The 25332-nt window shown below is 31.8% G+C and overlaps 1 protein-coding gene across 3 annotated transcripts in view; it reads right to left on the bottom strand.

Moving 5' to 3' along the window:
* The window catches only part of CERS3 (ceramide synthase 3), a 93344-nt gene that overhangs the window by 30653 nt on the left and 37359 nt on the right, over positions 1-25332 (bottom strand). For all 3 annotated transcript variants that reach the window (XM_074295028.1, XM_074295029.1, XM_074295030.1), the window contains 6 exons: positions 20694-20751; positions 19888-19938; positions 18658-18750; positions 16508-16636; positions 11459-11565; positions 6564-6717 (listed from right to left, as the gene is read on the bottom strand). In XM_074295028.1, coding sequence (XP_074151129.1) covers positions 6564-6717; positions 11459-11565; positions 16508-16636; positions 18658-18750; positions 19888-19938; positions 20694-20751 — 592 coding nt within the window. The remainder of the gene's footprint in view (positions 1-6563; positions 6718-11458; positions 11566-16507; positions 16637-18657; positions 18751-19887; positions 19939-20693; positions 20752-25332) is intronic.

The following is a 25332-nucleotide window of genomic DNA, read 5'->3' as shown; positions in this document are numbered from 1 at the left end:
TCTTATTTCTGGTATGTTTTTTGTTGTCGTTGTTGTTTTATTGGGCTATTTGTAAAGGACCTTGGTTTCTTTAGTTCCTAATACATCTCCATCTTCCCATAATTCTAGAATTTAAGTAAATCATAATCATTCTCATCCTTGAAGGTTTAGCTTAGCTGCCACTTTCTTCATTGAAAACCTCCTTCTCCACAGTTATTACTTTTTTTCTTCCTCAAAATTACTTTATATTTCCTTATCCATATCAGTTGAATTATTCACTGAAAAATACCAGTTATGAGAAACCTTAACACAGATCCTGGTGGAGTAGATGCTTAAAAAATGCTGAATTGAATTGATTTGCTATGAATAATAGTTAATTAATTATATTATTTATGAAGAAATCAAGAATAATATAATATTCTGATATAATATATTGTGTAACATAATATAGTAATAATATAACATGATAATATAACATATAATAATGTAGTATTATAAAATAATATGCATTAAGTATCAATAATAAAAGCATTCAATATTCCTGTTGATGGGGGTGAACTCTGAAACTGTATCCCCTTTAATCTGTAAAAACTATTGAAACTGCGTCCTCTTTGATCTGTAAAAGGAGATTGGGGTCTCAAACTCCAGAGAGTCTGGGAGGGGACATAATTTCCAGATGGGCCTTTTCTAATTTAAGCGGCTCGTTCCCAATTGGAGATCATGGGCAAATGACCTCCCTCCCATTGATCTTTTGGGGTAGCCAGATCCCCATTCAGGAAATTCCAAATTCTGGAAAAAAAAGCCTTCAAATTTCATTCAATTGTGAGATCTTGGTCTGATAATCAGTTCAAACTGCCCCCAGCCCCCAAGATTTGCTAATAAAATAGGTTTCTGTTAACACATTCTTTGAAAATCTCCTCATTAAGAGTTTGTCCACTAAGACAGAGCTTCTCAGTGAAAAATAAAACTTCCTTTTTTGCCACTAAGATTTCCGGTTTGTGAACTCTTTCACATTGGACCTGTGCTGAGACCAGAGGGGATTCTCACATCAATTCTCTACCACTGGACCCCCATCACTATTTTTACTCCTCTACACTCCCCCCAACCATAGTAAGAAATAATAAATAAATAAAAGTACACTTTATAGTTTTCCTAGTTCTTTTGGAAATATTTTTCACTTGGGCAAATAATAACTAAAATGCTTTATGATTTTCAATGTGCTTTCTTCAAACTGACCTTGTGAAGAGTACAACACAAATGTTATTATCTCCATTCAACAGATAAGGAAAATAAGACCAAAAGGGTAAATAATTTGGTGGAGTAGTATAGTCCCTGGCTCCAAGGACTCAATCTATTGATTGTTTTGTGAAAGAAAAACAAAAACAAAAACAAAAACAAAAAACAATATTGGAATCTTCCTGGCATACTCAAAACCTATTCTGTACTTTGATCTTGGATTTGCTTCCTGGCATTTTTGCTTTATTTTTATCCCCCACCCCAGGCTGAACTCCAGGAATTTATTATACTTGTCATGACAGAGCTAATAAGAAGTAGAGTTTAGATTTGAACCACTTTAACCCCCATATCTACTATTATCCTTTGCCTTCTCAGACACTAATAAGATGAGCTATTAAAGTTTAAAACAATAGTAAGATATTTAGGAGAACATCATGTATAATTATTCCTGAAATATAAGTTAATAACTAATTATTTTAATAACTAAAATCAATATTACAATATCATAGCAGCTCCAAAGACTTCCCCTAACTCATACAGTTGCCACCCTGAAAACTACAGTAAAATCTTTGAAAGAAATAAGAACCAAGAAGAATGAATGAAGGTTCTCATTCAATTATATGTACAAATTAACTTTAGCATACAAAAAAGATAAAAAATGAAGCAGGAACATAAAATGTTATTTTGAAAAATGCAATCCATTCTTTATAGTCTATTATTTTTAGTGATTGAAAGCTATGGAAATAATATTTACTCTATTAAAATTCTCAGATAAGAAACAAAATGTGACAGCATCATATCCCAAATTGTATGGCATTTTTCTTAATATTTTTATTCATTCATTTGTCCAACAAATATTTTTGGGAATATATTAGCAGGGTAGTAAGATATGTGGACATAATTTCTGTCCTCAAGACGTTTTCCAGAAAATATTCTCTACTTCAAGGAATAAAAGAACACTTTTTTTGAACTAGATAACCAAAGAATTACTTGAGTTCCAGTTTTAGACTATGCAATAGTCTAGTCATCATAGTATTTGTGGGCTAAAAGTGTATTAAGTTCATTTGTTAAAACAACAGGCTAGCTTCTCTAAAAGATTTCCCCTTTTTGTACTCCAATTCTGCCTTAGAGATAGCATTCTTTTAAAAGGAGGCTTTACAGCTTTGGAAGAATAAGCTAATTTCACAGCCAGTTTTGCCACTGCTATGGAAAACAGGCTGCATATGCAAGCCAGCTGAAGTCATCTGAACTGAAAAGGATTAGAGCTGCTGCAGCCACTGATACTGTCAAACAGCAATTGGAAACAGCTCTTCCAATGTGCTGCATGAAAAAATTCAGGAATTCCTGTCTACAATTCCCCAACCCATTGGATTTTTAATCAAAGTTGGCAGAATATATTGTAAATTGGAAATATGCAAGTGGTGATGAAATCAAACATGATAATCTTCCAGATTTTGGATTCTGGCTGACCCAGGCTTCTTTCCAAGTCCATTACTATTGTCATCCACCAATTAATTAAGGTACAATCTTTACCTAGGGCAAGGTCTCTGGAAACTTCACTCCAAAGTGGAATATTTAGTTATCAGGTCCACTTCCTCCTCTCCCCTTCACCACTAGTGTGGAAGCATTCACAAGCTTTTCTTCTTTATTAACATTCAGTTACCTCACTCTTTTCTTTTAAATGGCATTTTATTAGGTTATAATAGAATAGCAAAAATCCAATCAACTAAAAGTAAATAAACAGAAATATTTCTTACCTGTTCACTTTTAGTGAAAAGAGGGAAATATTGATTTAAAAAAATAACCTGATGCCACTTAATTTAAAAAAGAAAACTTTTGTCCTGGAATATTTACAAATTCAGCCATTTATTACCCATGTGATTTGGCGCAAATAACTTAATTTCTCTAAACCTTAGTTTCCTTATTTTAAAATGAGGAAAAACAGCTTTTGACATTGTGAATTACCTTGTCCTCTTTGATATTCTCTTCCCTCTGAAAGATAAGTGTCAATTCTTCCTGTCCATATCTTGTTTGTATATGGTTGTTTTGTGGTTGGTTCCTTATAAGACTGTGCTTTACTTTTCTTTGTATCTTTGTACATTGCTGTCATTTGGATATCTTATTGCTCCTCAGTATTCTATTTAATATACACAATGAATCACCCTTCTTTCTTTGTAATAGTGAGAGAACAATGGATGTGTAACTGTTGATGTATATGTAAAGTCTGTCATATAGTAGGTGCTTAATAAATGCTAGTTGGCTAATTGGCTAAATGAAGTACCTTACTGTTCTGAATAATGTGATAATAAAACCTCTCCCATTATTTTACATAATCAGGACCTAATCAAAAGGGATCTCTGAAATCATCTAATCAAACCTATATAGGAGAAAAAAACAAAAACTAGTCCACAACATTCCTGATAAAGGTCAAATGGGAATGAGAAAGAGAATGCCTTTGTTCTGCTCAACCTAGAGACAAAGAGAAAAATACTCTCAGAAGATCTGCATATTTTAGTTTCATCTGACACTTCTAGTCCATTTGAAACAATGAAACGGTAACTAGGAGTCAATTAGGCCTAGGTACCTGAGCAGTAAGGTGTCTAATACCATTTCTGCCAGTTCTACCATGTTAAACAAATGAAATACAGCCCTTCTTCCACATTACAACCCTTCAAAAATTTGAAGTGACTTGCCTAAGGTCACACATGTAAGTTGAGAACTAAAACTCAAATGACAAGTAATAATTCAATAATTGTTTCATTGTTCAGAAGGATTTTTACATAGATTTGTATGTTTTTATTGAGCTAATATCTTTTTATCTGAGCTAATAAGAGGAATTAAGAAACCTCTTGATGAAGATGAAAGAGGAAAGTATAAAAACTGGCTTGAAGCATAATAACAAAAAGGCAAAAATGTTGGCAATTGGTTCTATCATTTTCTCTTCCTCTTAAGAGAGAAAAAAGGTAGAAACAGTGTCAGATTTTCTATTCTTGGACTCAAAAATCATTTCAGTTTCCAGTAGCAATATATGGCTGTGAGAATTTGACTATAAGGAAAGCTGAGTACCTCAGAATTAGCACTTTTGAATTGTGATGCTAGAGAAAGGGCTTGAGAGTCCCTTGGACAATAAAGGGATCAAATCAGTCAATATTTAAAGAAATTAATTCAGGCTCATCACTGAAAGGTCAAATACTGAAGCTGAAGCTTAAATACTTCAGGCATAAAATGAAAAGATGGAATTCATTGGAAAAACTCCTAATGTTGGGAAAGATTGAAGATAAATGGAAAAGAGCAAAAGATGAGATCAAAAGATAGTATCATGGAAAGGATAAAGTGAACTTGGACAGACTTGGAGAGATAGTAAAGGATAGAAGAGCCTGGTGGGCTATAGTTCACAGAATGACAAAGAGTTGGATACAATTGAGCAAGTCAACAATGCAACAGACTTATCAATTTCCCCTATAGCCCATGAATTTAGTAGATTACAATTTAGACTGGGATTGTATTGTTGTTATTGAATTTGGATTTCCCTTTTAGATCAAGTACCTTTTGTCATTATATATCTCTCTTGTTACTTTTCTCTAAAAACAGTGACTATCATCTAACATATTCGATATCCCTCTTATCTTCAATGCCATCTATAAAGTAATAAACCTTCCATTCTTGGGATCAGAAGAAAACAATTTCCAACTAAATCCTAAATTCTTGATGATTAAAAATCTAAACTTATAAATAATATACTAAGGCCTTGAAAGATCTTCATTTGCCAAAGAATGAATAATTTATATTCATAGTACATTTACTAACTCCAGAAAAGTTATTAACACCATAGTTAGTAAAAAAAAAAGAAAAAAAGGACAATGAACTATATTAATATTAATTATTAGTGCATGATAATACAATAACTTTGTTATTTGTAGAGCATTCTGTTAGGGATGATATCAGTTGTAACTTGACATGATGAGCTTTTATTGTAAAAATGTAATTTTTGTAATTCGCAGATAAAGTCTGGTGTAATTAGATTGTTTAATGCTGACAAAAATTCATCAACAATTTCCTGAAGTTTATACAAAGAATGATTTCAGTAAATAAAACATATCATATGGAATTGTGAAATTTCATTTTTTTTTAATGTGGATTACCATATAACTGCTAAGTGAAATAGAAAAAAGAGCAAATATAATAAAGGGCCCTATTTTTGGTTAAGAAACCTAGAAAAGAAATTCCCACAAGGTTGGCAAAGAATTTTAATTCTTAAGGAAATTATAATGATCATTTTCTTTGTGATCCAAGTGCTTTCTTTAAAACACTTTTTAGATTTGGTTTGTGTATGATGCATTTTCATTTTAGGAACATTATTTCTCTAAATATGAGGGAAGAGGGGTTTTTCTTAACTGAAAATTATCTAGAAAAAAAAACAATTACACTAAAAACATTTGTTCTCTTTTGCTTTTTCTGGTGTCATAGAATTAAATTAATTTTATTATACAGAGTTCAGGAATTTTCCTTCTGCAACTTTTGGTTAACTGAAATCCTGTCTTCTGTTAATATTAACCTTACCTGAGAAAAATTTGACTCATGCAATTATAACTCAGGCAAAAAAAGGCCTCTTGATATTCCTGAGATATGAAACCAGGTAAAAGGAAAAAGAGAACACAGCATCTTAATAACCTCCTCAAAATATTTTATTTTGGGGAGAATTTCCCTGATACCAATTTCATGAGAAGTAAATCTTTTCTTCTCAACAAGCCCATTGTGATTTCTTTAAAAGATTGCCTTATAATTGTGTAAGTATAGAATTTTTCTAATTCAGTGTTTAATCTGTAGCCTGATTTATTTTATCCAAAGAATCTATTTAGCTAGGTTTGTTGCCATAGAGGCCGTATAAAATGACAAGTATTTAACTAAATCTATTCAATTTTTAAGACATTGGGAAAACAAATGATTATAATCCATTTTTTTTAAATTTCATAAATGTTAAATAAAAAGGTATATTACATAAAGTAATATACAATAAGATTTGACCTCCAACTTTAATCCCATTCCTCACTCTAACCCTAATTTCTCTGTCACTCTGATGGAATTTTGTCTATAAAATAACTTGTTAGAATCATAGTAAGGGTTCAGTTTTACTTTTTTTCTTTAACTGAGATTTGAACCTATGATTAAGCACAATAAAAAATTTTTAGCTTTTTCTTATCTCTATAATTACTGCATTGCAGTAGATTTATTTCAGCAGTATTTACCTACCACATGAACTCAAAAGAGAAGACATTTCTTTCAAAACATTGGCAAAAATTGTATTAAGATAACAACAGGCTATATCATTTGGGAGGAGGGCAACTTACCTTTTTCAATACGTATTTTTTGAGAATTTTTAAGACATAGTAACCCCAGTAGAGGTGAAGGACTTGCAGGATCAAGAGTTGCACATTGAGGAAAATGTATGAGAAGAAAGGCTTAAGGTAATGTAGAGGTAGAATAACTGTGCAGTATAAAATCCTAAAAAACAAAATTAGAAAAGAGAAATTTATAATAGCAGAAATGTACTTCCCCTTAAAAAACCCAGGTAATTTCATTTATTTATTTGGAATAAAAAAAAAAAAAGTAAGCACCCTTTCCCTTCCAGACACACAAAAACTCTCATTACTTCTCTATATTTAGTATATATTCAGTAGGAAACACTACTTCCCTTCTTTTTCTAGAAAGTAATAAAGAACATGAAACTTCCTTCTAGCATCCTGGAAGTTAAAATAGAATATTTTATTTTGTAATTGTAATACAGTGATGGCTTAATGACTAGTGAGGCATCAGAGTATAATCAACTATTAAGGACTGTCCTTTCTCAGCTCTCCTCATCTAACAGTTCCCTTCTCTCTTCTGATTTGTTGCCTCTAACCTATAGTGGGGTCAGAAACCAGATAATTGAGTTTATTAGAATTGTTAATGAGAATTGTATATAATATATATCTATTTTGTCACTTTTTTTTTTTCTTTTTTTTTTTGGTGAAGGCATTTGGGGTTAATCAACTTGCCCTGGGTCACACAGTTAATAAATATTAAGTGTCTGAGGTCACATTTGAACTCAGGTCCTCCTGACCTCAGGGCTGGTGCTCTATCCACTGCACCACCTAGCTGCCCCAAGTTTGTCACTTTCTTAAGGAGGGGTGGTAATACAAGGAAATTTGAGAACTCAACAATTTAACAAAAATGAATGGTAAAAATGTTTTTACATGTAATGAGAAAAAAAGTTTTAAAAATTGTATGTAAAATAATATTGTTGATTAAATCTAGAGATTCAGATTTAGAAAACCCATTCCCATCCCTATTTTGACTTATTTCTAGGTGATTTGGATTGCCAGAAGTCTAACTTCTAGGTTGATTGAACGTGTTATATTGTTGTTTATCCCTCCTTTCTAAAATTCAGAACAACATAGTTGTGTGGAAATATTCATTATTTTATTGAGAAAAGTTAGGATCAAGGCTCTCTCCTGGACCCTCTTCTTCCTCTTTTTTTTTTTTTTTTTGTTTTCTGTTATCCCCTTTAATGTTCTCAATTCCCATGAGTTCAATTAACATGCCTATGCATATGAATCCAAGATTTATATATCCAGTCCTAACTTCCCTCTTGAACTTCAGAAGTCCCACATTCCTAGCTGCCTCTTCAATACATCAAATTGGATGTCCTATAAGCATTTCAAACTCAACACATCTTAAAAAGAACTTAGGATCTTTCTACTTAAACTTCCATTTTCCCAACTTTCCAATTTTTTTTTCCTAGGACACAATTACCCTCCCTTAACCCAGGCTTATAACTTAGTGATCATCTTTGACTCTTTACTTCCACTCATGTATATTCTTACTGAAACTATCTACATAGCATTTTGCTTACATCTTCTCTCAATTTAAGCAGACCTGGTGTAGACCCTCTTTATCTCATGCCTGCATTACTACTTCAAGTCATTTTAAAAAAATGATTGTTATTTTTTTTTTCTGATTGGAAAAGGAAAGTTATTGAAATAAAATTATGGCAACTATGGACAGCAAGAAGGGTCCTTAGAGACCATCTTATTTGATTCCTCATTTTTCAGATGAGGAAATTAAGGCTCAGAAAATGAAATGTCTTATTATTGATAACACAGATTTAAGTAGCAGTGGTTTCTTAGTGTAACTCCAAATCCAATACCATTCTGCTTTACGTACTGCCTTGACTATTAATTGACTTAAAAGCAATTTACCTTTTTAGTAACATATGGAGAAGAGAAAATCTATTTTTACAAATTTATAAATGTACAATTTACAAAAATTATGAATAATCAAAATAAGAAAGGCATCCATGTTTTATATCTTTAAGAGTACAAAAAATGATCTAGAATTGCCACACCAAGGTCACACAGCTAGGAAGTGTTAAGAGTCTGAGATCACATTTGAACCCAAGTCTTCCTGTCTTCAAGGCTGGTCCTCTATCTACTGCACCACATAGCTGCCCCATAAAACACTTTTAAACACAAAATTTATGAAACAATCTTTTAAAAGAATAGGTTAAATAATTCTCTCTTTGATATTTACAGAGCAACATAGCCTAGAATCAGGAAAACAGCCTGGATGAACTTTTTTTTTTCCAATACTATGATTCCCTGTTATTGTTTCTAGTATATATGAAAATCCATTCCTAAGATATACAATTTAATTAATAAATAGAAGGTTACAAAAAATTAGGCTACTAGGGAATTAAATTGGAATAATTGCCTTTATACCTTATTCTATTAGGGCCAAAAGTTTTAGGAAAAAAATGTGAAGAATTTTTATTTATTTTAAGAACCAATTAGGTGACATGGTTGCCAGTAAGGGAAGGAGAAGAAAGAAAGTATGCACATAGAGAAGATTTGTGAGATAAAATAAGGTAAGAGTGAAGAGGGTTTAAAAAAGGAAGGAGAAGGAAAAAAAAATAAAATGCTTGATGGAATAATATTTAATTTTTCTTTCTTTCTCAGGGCCATGAGTCCCCAAGAAAAACTTGGATTAGGTAAAAGTACTGGTCAGCTGGGGTCCATTCTTGTTCGGAACCTATTATTGGAGCTAGGATAGGGAATCAAATTACTACATTGCAGATTCCCTCTAACACCCATTAAGTACCTGCAAAGTGAATTCGTCCAGATGAACTGCCCTAAAATGATATGTAGGGCTACTAAGTTCATTTTATACCTATATATGGGTCCAAGTTAACAAAGGAGGAGAAAATTCTCTTTTTGCAATGACCAATGCAATTGTGTATAAACTATAAAGCCACAGTCAGTGGGGAAAATAGAAGGATTAATTAGTCTAGCTCAATGCTCTACCATAGGGAAAAAAAAAAAGCCAAACAAGAGGTACTCACTAGGATTATAACATGGTGGACCTTCCAAAAGAACCTCTAAGCGTCTATATTAAAGTAGGTTGACTGTTCTAAAATGTCTACGGGCAGGTGAAATACTTTGTCAGCTTAGTAATAAGTAAGGCTCAGTGGATTTCAACAAGAATTCTATATCAGTTAAGACTTCAAAGTCTATTTCATAGAGATTAAACTCCCAGAAAATTCAGCAAGAACCTAAGAGAACGTTACTCTGAATCAGGCTCTTATGCAAGTGAGAGTTGAAAACATGCCACATACATCTTACTAATTCAACTTGAAACCTAAAAACCATGACAAGTGGCTGAGTCCTTATAGTTGACAAGTATAGGAATTAATATGAAGGGAAACACATACATACATATATACATACAACTATATATGTATAGATAGATTCCAGTTACAAATCACTATTTTTCTTATAAATATGGCTATCGTTATCAAGACATATATACCAATTCATCATAAACAACAGTATAATGTTAATATCTTCTGCATTAATCAAAATTACAGTTACTGTTAAAGTAACATCATTTAGGTGACACCTAAATCATATCGTAATCAGTAAAAGATTTAATAATGAAGTTCAAATATTTTCTGAATTTGAGGTCACTTTAAAAGCATAAATTACTTTCATTTTGAATTCATGAAAATAGGATTTTGTTATTCTATCTAACATCTAACTTCAGCTATCTCTAGATATCACTTAAAACAGGTATGCCAAATTCAAATTTGGTCTTGACTCTTGATTTCAATGAAATCCCTAAAGAAAATGTTTACCATGATCAAGGTACCTAAGTATCATTAGCAAAATTCTTCTGGTTCACTGGGAGGAGAGAGGTTGTGGAGGAGGGAGAGATAGTGCTCATGGTATACTAATGTCTGGGTTCTCTATTCAGTGGCTATTTGCTGTAGTGTTGCAAAAACTCCCAAAGCTAACTAATGTTCATTTAGAATTAGTCTAATGTGGCAAGTCAGCATCCTTCAATTCTATCCCTGCCAGCTAAATATTAAAACCTAACAACAGCATTAGCCTCTCTGCCAGCTTGGGAGGAAAATATGTGCTGGACCAAAAAATATGGTTTTAGGTAGTGCTCTTCAAATCACCCGTGGCTTCTTTACTACTTTGTCTTTATTATTTATGCCAAGATACACATGTAGAATTATGTTTATGAGAGGAAAAGGTTTCAAGAGAGATAAGATATTGGTAATTCTCTGCCAGTAGTAATATTTGTTTTCCCAATTTCCATTTACCTTTCCATATATGTGCTTAGGTGAACAGTTCCTTTTTTGGCAAAGACAAGTTTTATGGCTGGGTCAAGATAACATCTCAGTTACATCTATGACAACAGCAAATATCTCTTATGAAAATATGCTGCTGTTCCAATCTGAGCAGATGGATAAACTACAGGATTCCCAGACAGATCCATGTTCATTAAGAGAGAACATCCAGAATGAACATAAAACTTGCTGCAACATATTCCTTTCTTAATCACTTTTCAATTTACAGCTCTCAATTTCTGTCACTTCTAGACAATATTTCCATTTTCTATCTCTTTAATGAAATGCTAGATTTTTTTCACAATGGCTTGGGGTGTGTACATTGTTTTGGGGCATGGTGGAAAGAGTTCTGAAATGGAAATTGCTTCCATAATTAATGAGACTCCTTCATATTTTTCTTTCATCTTGTTTCATACGTTTTGTCTTCATAGCTAGAGATAAACATTGTTAGTGAAAGAAGGGTGATATAGTTCTTTGATGTCAACATTCTGCTGTAACCTACCTCAGCAAATTTAAGGACAGGAAAACTAAATTTCACAGAAATATGATAGCATATAACTTTGGTCTACTTACCAGAAGGGGAAAATTACTAGGCGAGTAATAAAGAACACAGCAGCAAAGATGAAAAATAGAACGTTGCAGGTTTGCTTCCATCCAGCATAAGAAAATATTTTTGCAGACTGGAACAAAACAAAGAAAATTCATTCAGAAACAGGTAAACAGACAAACTTTCAACAACATTTGAAAAGGCAGCTTTAGAATAATCTAACTTATGTACATAAGTTATGTACATAATTATGTACATAATTCAACAGGGAAAGAGATCAAAAGATGTTAAGAGAAAAATGATATGGTAAGTGGGCCTGAAGATAATTAAAGATTGCAATAAGCATAGGACATAGAATTAGAGAGCTAAAAGAGACCTCACGTGTCAGTTAGTCCAGAACATTAGGTGATCTGTTCAAGGTTACATAGATAGATAGTATTAGAAGTAGAATTAGAGGCTAAGTGCTTTAACTCCAAAGCCGCCTTTTCCCTCTTGCTTTCTTTTTTCCTTCCCTCTTCCCTTTCTACTTTTCTTTCCTCTTTCCTCCTTCCTTCCTTCCCTCTTTCCTTTCTCCTCTCTCTCTGCCCCTTTCCTTCTTTCTTTCCCCGAGTCTCTCTGTCTTGCTCAGGCACACACATACAGCAGCCACTCAAGTCTGAGCCCATAATCATTACTGGTCAGCACAGGATTTCTGACCTGCTTTATTTCCAACTTGAGTCAGGTTTCCTCTCCTTAGGCAGTCTGATACCACCTTCCACCCCATTTCCAGGAGCACACTATCTGGTGCAAAACCTGGGGCAAACACCTTCTCTGTTTATCCCACTGCAGCTCAGAACTCCTGTGCTCAAGAAAATCATCAGCCTCAAGTTCCCCAGAATCAGGGATCATAGGTATGCTCCACCATCCTGATTCCAATTCTCCTTCCACTATGGTTGGAATTAGGCAATATTTTTTCATAGCCCTTGACCCTCAAAAACTGATTTGTTCTTATTTGTCTTATGTTAACACATGCAGTCCATTTTCATTGCGTTTACTGAAAAGAACTTTGATAAGTTCTTAGTGTAGAAAGCAAGTTAATGTTGTATGTAAGGTTAACTTTCAAGGTTCATCTAAGTTATTATTTAAAAACAACTTCAATCACTTCTTCTTGTTATTGCATTTGATATTTTGGTTGCTAACAACTGAACTGACACTGCTTCTGATTTGTCTTCTGTTGGTTTCAAGAAGTAGCCTGGATTTTATGTTGGAGAAGAAACAGAGGAAGGTCACAGGAGTTAGAGACAACTAGAGTTCAGGTCCTTTTGAAATAAGAATAGCATGAGCCAGAAAAGGTCTTCAGTTTCAATCAGTTCAGATATGTAATATATATGAAAAATAATGGTTTGTATCCTGTCACCACTGACTTGCCTATCAATGAAATGGGGAAATAACCCAGGGAATGGGATCAGTATTTTGCAAAAAGAAACAGTGAACTTTTAGATCTTTAGCAAGAGTTGGAGTGAAAGTATAATGAAAAAATGAAAATAGCTTTGGAGTGATAGATTGGAGGGGATAGGAAGATGGAAGTAGACAGGGATATGAATAAAAATATAGAATCATAGAAGATCAAATATTTCAACAATATAGTACTATTATGAAGCAAAATTAGGATTTCCAAGAATGTACTGTCTAGAACTTGTATAAGAAAAGGAAGCAGCCCATCTAGTTTACCTAATATTCCTAAAGTATTGAGCCTAACTCTCTCTACTGCACCATGCTGTCTCCCACTAAGAGGGAACTTTCATTACAATGTACTCTTCCTAGGGTTTTAATGTCTCACTTTCCTTGGGAAATAGTTTTTTGGGGGGAGAAGTAGTATTTACACTTAAGATATTAAAAAAGTGCAGAAATCTCAGTTTTTTGAGGGGAGAAGTAATATTTACACTTAAGATATTCAAAAGGTGCAGAAATCTTCTCCAAGGTCAAACCAAGAATTAGAGTTGAAGCAAACTTTGAATTTTACTGTTTTACAAGATCACTAAAATGAAACTTTATATAAATCTAAAGAATTTATGATTATATGGTTCTGAAGTATTAGGAGTTTCTAACAGTATAACATATTAGGTTTAACATAAATATTGTTTAAAAGATATGTGGAAATCTTAAAGAAAATTTTATCAGAAATATTTAAACAGGTGTACAAGAGATGCTTAGAAGAATTGCAATAGCTGAGGTTGTTAAATTTAAATTTTAAAAAGTTTGGAAAATATTGTCCTCAGTTCTATGAAGACTAATAAGATTTTGTTCAAGAAAGGGGTACATACGTCTAAAGGAACTCTCTCTGTGAGAATCCAAAAAGAGTAAAAAATTGTAGCAGTTAAAATGACATAGTGAGTTTCTTTTTTTTTTTTTTTTTAAGTATGCAAGGGAGGTCCGTAATCTCCATTCTTAAAGGATTTTTACAACAGAGCATGCCTGGGATGGTGAAATATTTCTTTGCCTAGACCAGGGAATAGAATCAGATTATCTTTTAAGGTTCCTTTTACTTGTATGAGTCTATGGATCTGCTATGATTCCTCTAGTCATTGGTTGCATCTGTTATTAGTAAAAAAAAAAATTAATCTGTGCTTAGTGATTTTTAAAAGAAATCTTATGCCTTTCAATCAAGAATCATTTATAATCACTGATAAAATCAAACTTTTTCATAATTTATCTATAAAAGGACTTATAACCATGTGACATGACATTATTTCTCTTCTTGACAACAATGGGCCTCAAAACTTTTACAAATATAAATCAACTAAACTTTGCAATATATTCCAGGCAATATTATTTAGAGCCCCATTTTACAGGTGTGAAATGGGAAACAGAGTATTAAATGACCTACCAAAGCCACAGTGAAAGTGAGTGACTATGTAAGGATAACTCTCAAGGTCTAACTCTCCTCTATTAAGATACTACACTATTATTTCAGTGGATAATGTTGAAAACACAAGTGAATCAGCAAGCTTAGAAATAACAGGGTATTAAATAATTATGAAATCATTTTGAACATGATCATATTTTTAGGCAAATGTACAGAGACTATAAAAGTATTGGATGAATGGATGGATAAGGAAAGAAAAGGAAGAATTTTAATATGTATGGCTACTTTTTCAGAAAAACAAATGGGAAAGTTTACTTATATTATTATTACTTATTATATTACTTATATTATTAAACCAATGCTTTTCTTATGCATATATAATGCGAGAAAAATTTATTTTCATACCTCATTGAATTTATACACAATTTAGAAACAATTCTTTATTCAGATAATATTTTCTACGTAGTAATGTAAGTAGCCCTTAAATATATATAGCTGATTATCCTGCAATACTTATTCTAGTAAAACATGGCTTATTCTACTAATTGAAATGTAACACAGATCAACCAAAATTCATTTTGAAATCATATGAAGTAGGTTGACTGCATTTGCTGCATTCATTATTAACCTAAGTATGTTTTTAATGAATGCTGATGATGTACTTGGAACATTCTTCTTAATAGTATCCATTCAACTAACTGCTCTCACCAAAGTTACCAATGATCTTTTTTCTTCTTGATTAAGATTCTCTTTAGGTTTCCATGACACTATTTCTATCCTGATTCTCTCTGTATTTGACTATTTCCTCTTAGTCTTCTTTGATGAATCTTTATATCTTTACCTTTCCCCACCATACAATCCAAAGATGTTGGTCTCTTTCTTGTTCCTTACCTAAGATTCATTTTACAGTTGTAGAAAAACTAAGACAAAGAGAAGTTAGAAGACTTGTCCAAGATCAAATATATAGGAAAAAGCAGAATCACTGAACGCAGGTCTTTTGTCTCCCAATCTACATTTTTCCATTGCACCAATAAGAGAGAACTTTTGTTATAATATTCACTCCCTGAAGCATTAATATCTCACACTCCTTAAGAAATAGCTGTTTGGAAAAAAAAATAAGACTTATACTTAAGCTATTCAAGAGGTGCAGAAATCTCCTTCAAGTTCCAACCAAGAATTAAGGTTGAAGTATATTTCAGATCTATTGATCTTTAAGATCTCTAAAATGAAGCATATATATATATATATATATATATATATATATATATATATATATATATATACACATATATTATATATACATATATATATAAATGTTATCATTATATGGTTCTGAAGCATAATTATCCTCAGAGATGATCAAGGAGAGAAAAGAGAACTGAGCCTGTAAGGTAGCAAACCTCTGTAAATGATTTAATACAAAATCCCTAGGAACTTCAACAATGACAACAGAAAGAAAAAAAAACAATCCTGGAAAATCTTAGAGAAGTGAACCATATGGGGATTTAGAAAGTGACTTACTTTCCACTCTACTTCTCATATCTGCTACAAATAAATAGGAATAGAAATGAGGAAAAAGAAATAAGAAAAAAGGTAAGGGAAAAAAGATGAAAAGGAAGCTGAGAAGGATTTTTTGTAGTATAATTTAAGACTCAAATAAATGGTTTGGAATTCAAATCTTCCTCCCCAAATCTGAAACATCATTTTACCCCCAAACAGAATCATTAGCTTTCTGCCAAAGGCATGAAGCTTATACAAGTGCAGTGTGAATATGATAGGAACTGGAAAGAACACCACAGTGAATCTAGTTTAATCTTCTTATTTTACAGATGAAAAATCTAAGAGATCAAATGACTTGTCAAAGATTATATAAGAATTAAGAGGACAACCTAAAAATAATTTCAGGTTTCTTGATTGTAGATCAAGCATTCTTTTCAATATATGTCACCTTTTAATTCAAACTGAAAACCAACATAAAACATCTTCCAAATGAGCCTTCTTATTTTTGTCTATTTTGTCTATTTTTGTCTATGAAATTATAGAACTAATTATAAATTAAATAGGTCAAAAAGATCTATATAAGAGACCTAAAGAGTTAAAAATTCTTCAAAATATTTTGTGCAGGACTGAATAATAATAAAAATGAAGAATTGAAAAAGGTTCATAAGTAACATTTTGTTGGGAATAAAAATTCAGGAAACCATATTTGTTTAAAATTTCAAACTTTTACCTCAAGCCAAATGTCAGCAACATCATGGACAAGCATCACCAATGTCCCACTGCGAATATAATTAGTACACCAAGAGAAGCTCATCAGACTTAAAGCAGCCAGATGATGGATGACATGGGCTAGAAAATCCTAAACAGACAAATAAATAGATAGATAAATATATTTCAAGACTAACAAGTAAGTGATCACCTAGGAAAGGCCATTATCATAATATGATGCTAGTGCTTAGAACATTGGATATGTTCTAGTTTGTGTGTTTATGTGTGTGTGTATGTATGTGTATTTATGTATAAATACTGATTGTTTCATTAAGTTTTATGGATGTTGTATATCTATAAATGTCAATTTAATGTTATACATATGTATACACATATATATATATATATATATATATATATATATATATATATACACACACACACATATATATATATACATACATATTTATTGTCCCAAAAGCTCAGTTGTATTTTATACTTGAAAAATGCATTAAGAATTCTGGAATATCCTATCTATAAAATTATCTTTTTCTTTATCCACACACATATTAACATATTTACTGATATCCCTAAGATTAGTTTTTCTATCAATAAGTAGATACTTTATGAAGAAGTAACAGAAAAATATGAAAAAAGATACAAAATAAAAATAAATACAAAATTAAAATGTACAGAAGGGTTTGTGACCTAAATCAGTTGAGAGGCTAGCCATACCAAAGAAATCATAGGTTCATCAAAGCATGTGTATAATGGTGGTTATACATAAAGGTATGTGAATATATGTATATAATATATAGATAGTTATGTAAACAAATTAATTATTCATATTTATATAGTAATTTGATGCTTAAAAAGAACTACTGCTTCATTATCTTATACATGCATTATTTTCATCTGAAGGTACAAAATTCCTCTTAAAATAAATGAAATGAAAACAGACTACCACTAAACTAATTGCAAAAAAAAGTACTAGTTAACATCATTTTATGATTTGCCCATGTGATAAACTTGTTTCTTCTTTTAAGAAGATTCTTCAACTCAATTCTTGAATGAAGGATTCTTTTGACAAAAATTTTAATCAATTATAAATCTAGAGAAATATATACCTACACAGAAATAGACAAAAGTTTGATTTAATGGGAGAAAAAAAATGTTTTCTATTAGATGTAGAGTTCTTTTATTTTAAATGATTGCCTATTGTTTTTACATCACATTTATATCTCTCTATATATCCTTTCTCTATTACGCATTGAATACTGAAGAAAAAAGTTAAGCAGCAACATAGAGGCTACTTAGGGTTCATTCTTATAGGTTTTTCTTCTTTCCAGTTTGCTACAACTAAAGTATATTCTCATAATCAAATACCACATAGGTGGTTAAGACAATTAGGCTCTCCTTCCCAATCATTAAATATTCTTGTTTTCCTTAACATCTGCTTAAATATCAATAAGATATAAATCCACTTTCTCTTTGGAATGTAGTACCTGACTTATAACACTAGAATATATATCTAATCTGAATCTACAATATTATCAGTAAAATAGAATGACTGGGTAATCAAATATGTATAGTTTGGCAAGTTCATTAGTAAGAACTACAAAACCTAATAATTCCAAAGAGGAACTAATTAGTGATCTAAATAAAATTAATTTAACTTCTCTATAACTTAGCTTCTCTGCCAGTAAAGCAAAGGTAGTAATATTTTCTCACAAAAATTTCTGAAGGACCAGAAAGAGGTTTATTTTTTTTCCAAAGTAAGTAAAAAGAACTCTGATTAATTTTTTAAAAATCATGCATTAAATATATAATTAAGACCAATTAGAGGGTGCATTTTCATAGTCAATGACATTTTGCCTTTTGAAAACATTGATAGCAAAGGCTCAAATCAACAGGAATGAAAAACCTAATCGTGATATTTCCACTGATGAGGGATAGAGTTTTAAAGTTTTAAAGTCCATGTAATTGGACCATAATCACTTCTCTATCAAATATTTAGCAAAAGAAGAAAGAAAACTAATATAACATTATTAATAACACACTATACTACTATACTATGTGAAGAAATTAGGAAATTGAAGCTTCCCTAAAACATAAATTTTAAATCAAAGGTTTTGAAGATGCTAATAAAGAAGTTTTACATATGATACTTGCCTTTCTCTTGACATCAGAACCAAAACTAAACAGCAGAGACCAATAAAAACTCATCTCTAAAATGTAGTACCAGTACTGAGATGGTAATAATGGCTAAGAAAAAGAAAACATTAATTACTTTTTAATTATATAAATAACATATAATATATTTATTGGTATTATCTATGAAATTCGGGAAATAGAATTTCTTCTATGACTAAATAAGTAACAAATTAAGATCTATATTAATCATAATTTATCAAGTGATTATTAAAAGCTACCATTTGAAATCTATTATTTATGGCCAAAGGCATGTATGTTAAGGTGGCATCCCTGCTTACTTATCCCAAGTTTCTACTGATTAACTTATTAACATTATGGAATATTTTCTGACTAAAAACTTATGAAATATTAGGTATTCTTTAGAGCCTAGTATTGCAAAATTATAGAGTCACAAACAGCCTTTAAAAGAATATCAGAAACAATTTAGTCCAATTCCTTCATTGTACAGATGAAAAAATAGGTCCAAAGAAATTATTTTGCTTACCCAAGATCTCACAGATACTTAAATGTCAGAGTTAGGATTTGAACTCAAGTCCTATGACTTTATAGTCAATATTCTTTCCCCTGTGCCATACTGCCTCTCAAAAAATAGCCTGCTGAGAGGTCCACTGAGGTTATCCCCATTAATGAGCAGAATAAGTAGTCACCTATATTGCATAATTTGAGGAATTTAGCAAAGTCCATCTGACCAAGAATATTCTTTCTATCCATCATCAGAAGTTCATCAGACTTAAAGCAGACAGATGATGGATTACATGGGCTAAAAAAATCCTAAACAGGCAAATAAATAGATAGATAAATACATTTCAAGACTGACAAGTAAGTTATCACGTAGGAATGGTGCTAATATCTTCAGTCCCCAAAATTAGAACTACATTTTAAGAACTTTCTGAGTTATGGCATTTTATGCTACATGTTAATATGCGTTAATTTACCCAATTAGCTTATTAATATCTATTGTTACCTAGTAAGGAGTCCAAGAGACAAAATAATAAGGGGAGAAATAGGGAAAGCTAGAGAACACTGTATTTCTAGTGGATAGACTTCCTAGTTACTCAAGGGACAACAACAAAGTTCTACATGCCTTGGAAGAAAGGGAATATTGCACGATTTAAAGGTTAACTTTGCCAATTTTCTAAGTTTGCCCAAGGCTGTTTCAGTTTTATGAAGCTAAAAAAGTTGGCTTACCTGCTTTGGATAGCCATTCCATACTTCCCACAGATCATAAAGCCAAGGTTTCTAAATACAAAAAGAGGAAGAGGGAACCAAAAAACATAATATTTTTTCTTAAATTCAATGAACATTTAAATACTTACTATATGCAAAGCACTATATTTAGGCAACAGGCAGTGTAGTAAATACTATAAGTCATTTTTAATGGCACCGAAATATAATACATTTTTAATATTCTCTCTCTTTTCCTCCTCTCCCTGTTTCTCTCCTTCTTTTCTTCTGTCCCTCACTCTTTCCCTTCCTTCCTCTCTCTCTCTCTCTCTCTCTCTCTCTCTCTCTCTCTCTCTCTCTCTCTCTCTCTATATATATATATATATATATATATATATATATATATATATATACATATATATATATGTATATATGTATATATATACATACGTGTGTGTATAACATATATACACATATACATATATAAATGTGCATAACTATCATATATAATACACTACTACTAATATAGTCAACAACAAAAGTAACCTGGTACAAACTAAACATAACTTAAATGAAGTTACTTCTGAAATAATTAATGCTAATTCTATATTAGCCCTCCTAGAGAAACTTAGATGGATAATGATCTATATCTTGGAGGGAGTACACACAGATAATTCAAAGCGTTTACCTAATTAATTTATCATAAGAGTCTCAATAAAATGCTTTTCAAAGTAGTTTACTTTTTGGTGCTATTACATCATAACAAATTCATAGGCAAGTATTATTTAAAGACTAGAGTCTAATGAAAGATACTAAAAAAGATAACTTACATCATATAGAAATCCAATTCCAGCAATAGTTAAGAATAAATAAAACGTAAATCTCCAGCTGCCAAAAAAAGGGAAAATATTTATTGAAAGAACTGTGTATTGTTAGTCCTAGCAGCGACCTTCAAGTTCCACCTAGTCTAATCCTTGCATTTTTCATATGAGAAACTGAAGTGCCTTGGTATACTGAAAAGGCTGCAATGTTTAGAATCAGAGGATGTGGGTTCAGATACTAACTCTGCTATTTATTTCTGTTTGTATGAATTTGGTCAAGGTACAATCTCTCCTAAACTCAGTTTCCACATCAATAAAATTAAGGGGTTGGACTAAATCATTGCTAAGGCTGCTTCCAGTTCAACATCTGTTATCCCAAGGTCACATTGCTAATTAATTATTAAACCAAAGCTACAATTCAGTTCCCAGGACCTTAAGATCATAAACCTATTTTCAAAAGGGATCTCAGAAGTCATATGGTCCAATGCTTTAATTTTAAAGATGAGAAAACTGAGGTCCAGAGAGGTTAAATAATTGTTTCCAAAATAATTAAGCTAGTAACAAAAAGGAGACTTTTGAATGGAGGAAGTCCTCCAAGCATTCTTTACACTACCACATTGGCTATTTTAAGTACTTGTCTAACTGTCTTTCTGAACTGATGCTTTTTTGGTTAAGGTAATTGAAGAAGGAAATGTTTTCTATTTAACAAAAAGGAGTAATTTGAACATACTCATTTAAGTTGATGCATAAAAGTATCTGGAAGAGGATTTCAATTTAGCCAATAATAGCACTTTTCATTATATACCAAGAGCAGTTTCTTTTTTTTTTTTTTTAATGAAAACTTTCTTCACATATGACATACTTCTCCCAGTATATTCTAAAATACAGTCTTATTTCTCATTTCCTGCTTCCATGGGAGGAAAATTATAAGGACCAATTATTTATATCATGTGATCAAGAAAATATCCCAAAGGATATCTATCTAAAAGTTTCCAAATGAGGTATCAAAACTATGTAAATTTATTTTTACCCTTACTCATGAAATGAGCTTTCATCCATAAAACAGAAAAATCTGTCTGGTACAAGAGAGTATAATACAAAAAATAACCTTTATTAGGCAAGCTTGATAACAAGGTCATAATTTTCAGCAGCACATCTATTTGGTTGTCTCAAAAGAGTAAAATGTCATTTTTTCTATATTTATTGGGATGAGACTATATTAGAAGATAGATTTTTTTTTTCTTGAAAAGCCAAAAGTGCCTGAGAGATTGAATCTTTAAGATGCAGACAGTGGGAGAAAGTCAGAATAAAGGAAATTAACATTGCAAGACGGCTTTGTCAGAACTACAATTCTGTAAATGGAATGTAGCTAACTGGGGTTAGGGAGATAGAGACTCTACCCATCCTTTTTGTTCCCTTTCATATACTGACACCAAATGTGTTGATTTTGAAACTACCGAATGCTTCTTCAGTGAATATCTTCTAGATATTCCACCAATTTAAAAAGTGCCTGGCACTTAATAGGTGCTTAATAAAATGCTTGTTGATTTGACTTCTAGATAGAAACATTTATTTAAAAAAATTGTATGGCCAAGTCAAGACTAATTAAAACAAAATAATACTTTAGATTGAAAACAAGGAATGTCCTAGGATTAGACCAAAGTTAAAATTCTATCAAAAAAAAGCTTAAGAAGAAAAATACAGCTCAAGAATGAACCTGCCCTGACATGATGGGAAAATGTCTGCCTATTTGTAAGTACTTAATAGAAAATCAAGAGATAATTACTTAATGCTTGCCTGCTAAGAAGGACTTAAGGTCATTTAGTCCAATTTTCTCATTTTATAAATTTAACTTGGGTTGGCCTGTCCTCTTGAATTGTTACCATGGAAATTTGTTTTAAAAAGAAGGAAAATATTTGTTAATAGGCTGAGCAGACACTACTAATAATCCCACAAGTTTCTGTGGTGGTTGTTGATCATGAACCAATTTCTGAAAAGGACAAAAGGGCTATTCCTCAGAAACTTGTACACTGGGCAGATAGCTCTGAGAGAGCAAAATAATGTTCCTCCTTTCTATGTATCACCAGAGTTTAGCACATAGTAGGTATTTATTTAATATTTATTGAATGACATGTGCTCCCTCATGCTTGGTAAGATGCATGGACAGGGGAAAGCTGAGGACGAGACTGGAATTAAAGTGCCAATGATTGCAATCTAAGGGAAATAAATTGGTGACTTGGAGAGTCAAGTGGCAGGAGTCAGTGACCAGGTACTGATGACTGAAGTTGCAGTGTTTACCTGCATCTCCTGGAATTAGTGAATAATATCAACTCCATTTGAAACACTTTTCTTGTCTTTTCCCTTCTCCAACCCCTTCTCCCTCTAGAGATAGTTAGCTATGGGATACTTTGGATGGAGAGCTAGACCAAGTCAAAAAAAAAACCCAAAAACCTATTTAAAAACAGCCTTGGGCATTTACTAGCTGTATGACCTTGGGTTAAGCCACCTAACCTCTGTATGCCTCAGTTTCCTCAACTGTAAAATGGGAACAATAATAACACCTATCTCCCACGGTTGTTGTGAGGATCAAAAAAATTAATTTTTGTAAAATGCTTAGCACAGTACCTGGTACATAGTAGACACTTAATAGATTCTTGTGTCCCTCCTTCCTCCTTCCTCCTCTTTTTCTTTTCCCTTCTTCCTTCCCTCTGCTCTTTCCTCTTTTCCTTCCCTTGCTTTTCCCCCTCTTTTCTTCCTTCCCTTTTTTCTTTCCTTCCTACCTTCCTTTTTTCTTTTTATTTTGCTTCTTTTATTCCTACCAACTTTCAACTTTTCTACCTTGTTTCCTTCCTAATTTTCTTCCTACCTTCTTTTCTACCTACTGTCCTTCCCTTCTTTTTTTCCTACCTATCTCCCTTCTTAAACTTAAGTTTTTCTGAATCCAAGCTCAACACTATCTACTGAGCCTATCTAGATGATCCACCTATTAAGTTCATTTTCTCATGTTAATGATTCTAAATATAAAATGTACAAAGTTTTCATAATATGTATAACTGACTTATTGTTAATGTTATTTAAAAATGTTTACTATACATCATGGCCCAGCTCAAGCCCTATGAACAGATATGTGTGAGCAACAATGACATATATGATAAATATTTGTTGAACAAAAGGACTCCTGTAAGACTTTTAGCCCACATCAAATTATTTTACATAGTCCTGGAATTTCCTTTCCTGGACACTATCATTTTTCTTATTGTAGTCTCACTATTAGACTATAAGTTAAGAACAGAGACCATGTCTTAATACCATTTCGTTTCCATCCATGAACTGAATATTTAATAAGCATTAAATGAATGAAAAATGATTAATTGATAAAAGTAACTAGAAGGTTTTTTTCCTAAGTAAGGCTTTTTTTTCATTATTTCTCCTGAGATTCTTCATCTTATGTTCCCTCAGATAAACCTTGTGGTCTGGGAAAATTTAAATAGTCAGGGAGTCCAACTTGGGAATTGTATTGTCAATGGATTTTTACATACTGTGTCTTCTTCTGAAAGTTGATGGCTTCTGCAAAGCCCTAAGAAGTGGACCTAAAAATATCAGATATTAAGCTATATTTCAAAGTAGCAATAATAATCTTTTAAAATGGTACTGATTAAAAATACATAGATTAATCAGAGGAACAGATTAGGTAAACAATATACCAAAGCAAAGAAATCCATCCCAAAGACTCCTCGTACTGAGGTAATACTTCAAAATCTGCAATTATTGTACTATAAGCTGAGAAAACTGAACAGTCTGGCACAAATATGGGATAGCTTCTTACAATATACGTAGATAAATCCCAAATAGATACATGATCTAGTTATACAAGTTCTATCTTAAACATATTACAGGAACAAGGAAGATATTACCTCTCAAATATATAGATAGATTCATGACTAAATAAGAGAGGTACTCAAAAAATAAAATGGACAATTCTCATTAGATAAAATTTTTTAAAGTTTTATTCATACAAATCCATGACTAGGAAAACTTGCAACAAGTTTCATTGATAAAGGACTCATTTCCAAGATATATAAGAAATTAATTCAAACTTATAACAAGAGCCATTCCCCCTTGACAAATGATCAAAGAATATGGACAGACACTTTTAAGGGTTTTTCATTTCTATTTTTTTAATATGGTGAGATTATATGAGGGAGAAAAAATAGTTAAAAACTCAAAAAATTTAATTGAAAAGGGTATGTTCTCATTATATTTTCTTTACATAAATTATTATCTAAGATGATGCATTAATTCTGGGCTCAGAGATAGAAATGGTACTTGTCCAGCAGAAAAAATAAGAATCATCTTTGCTATGAAGAATAATAAAGGACAAGATACCCCATTACCAGCTCCTGAGGAAAACTCTATATTATTTTGAAGTAATATTCTAGACATTAGTCCAGAGCCATATAACATCAATAGTATATTCAAGAAATGAGAACAACCATTTTAATAATAAAAATGAGATAAGAAAAACACTAAATGCTGTGTTTTAAGTAAAAAATAGAAAGGAATGAGAATTAGTCTTGAAATCATGAGAAATGAGAACTGATTTTAAGAGGCAATAAGTTTATTCCTCTAAACTTTATTCTGGAAAGTA

This window comes from Sminthopsis crassicaudata, chromosome 2, assembly GCF_048593235.1.
Source record: "Sminthopsis crassicaudata isolate SCR6 chromosome 2, ASM4859323v1, whole genome shotgun sequence".
In the NCBI taxonomy this organism is placed as follows: Eukaryota; Metazoa; Chordata; class Mammalia; order Dasyuromorphia; family Dasyuridae; genus Sminthopsis; species Sminthopsis crassicaudata.
This window is presented reverse-complemented; position numbering and strand designations above follow the sequence as displayed.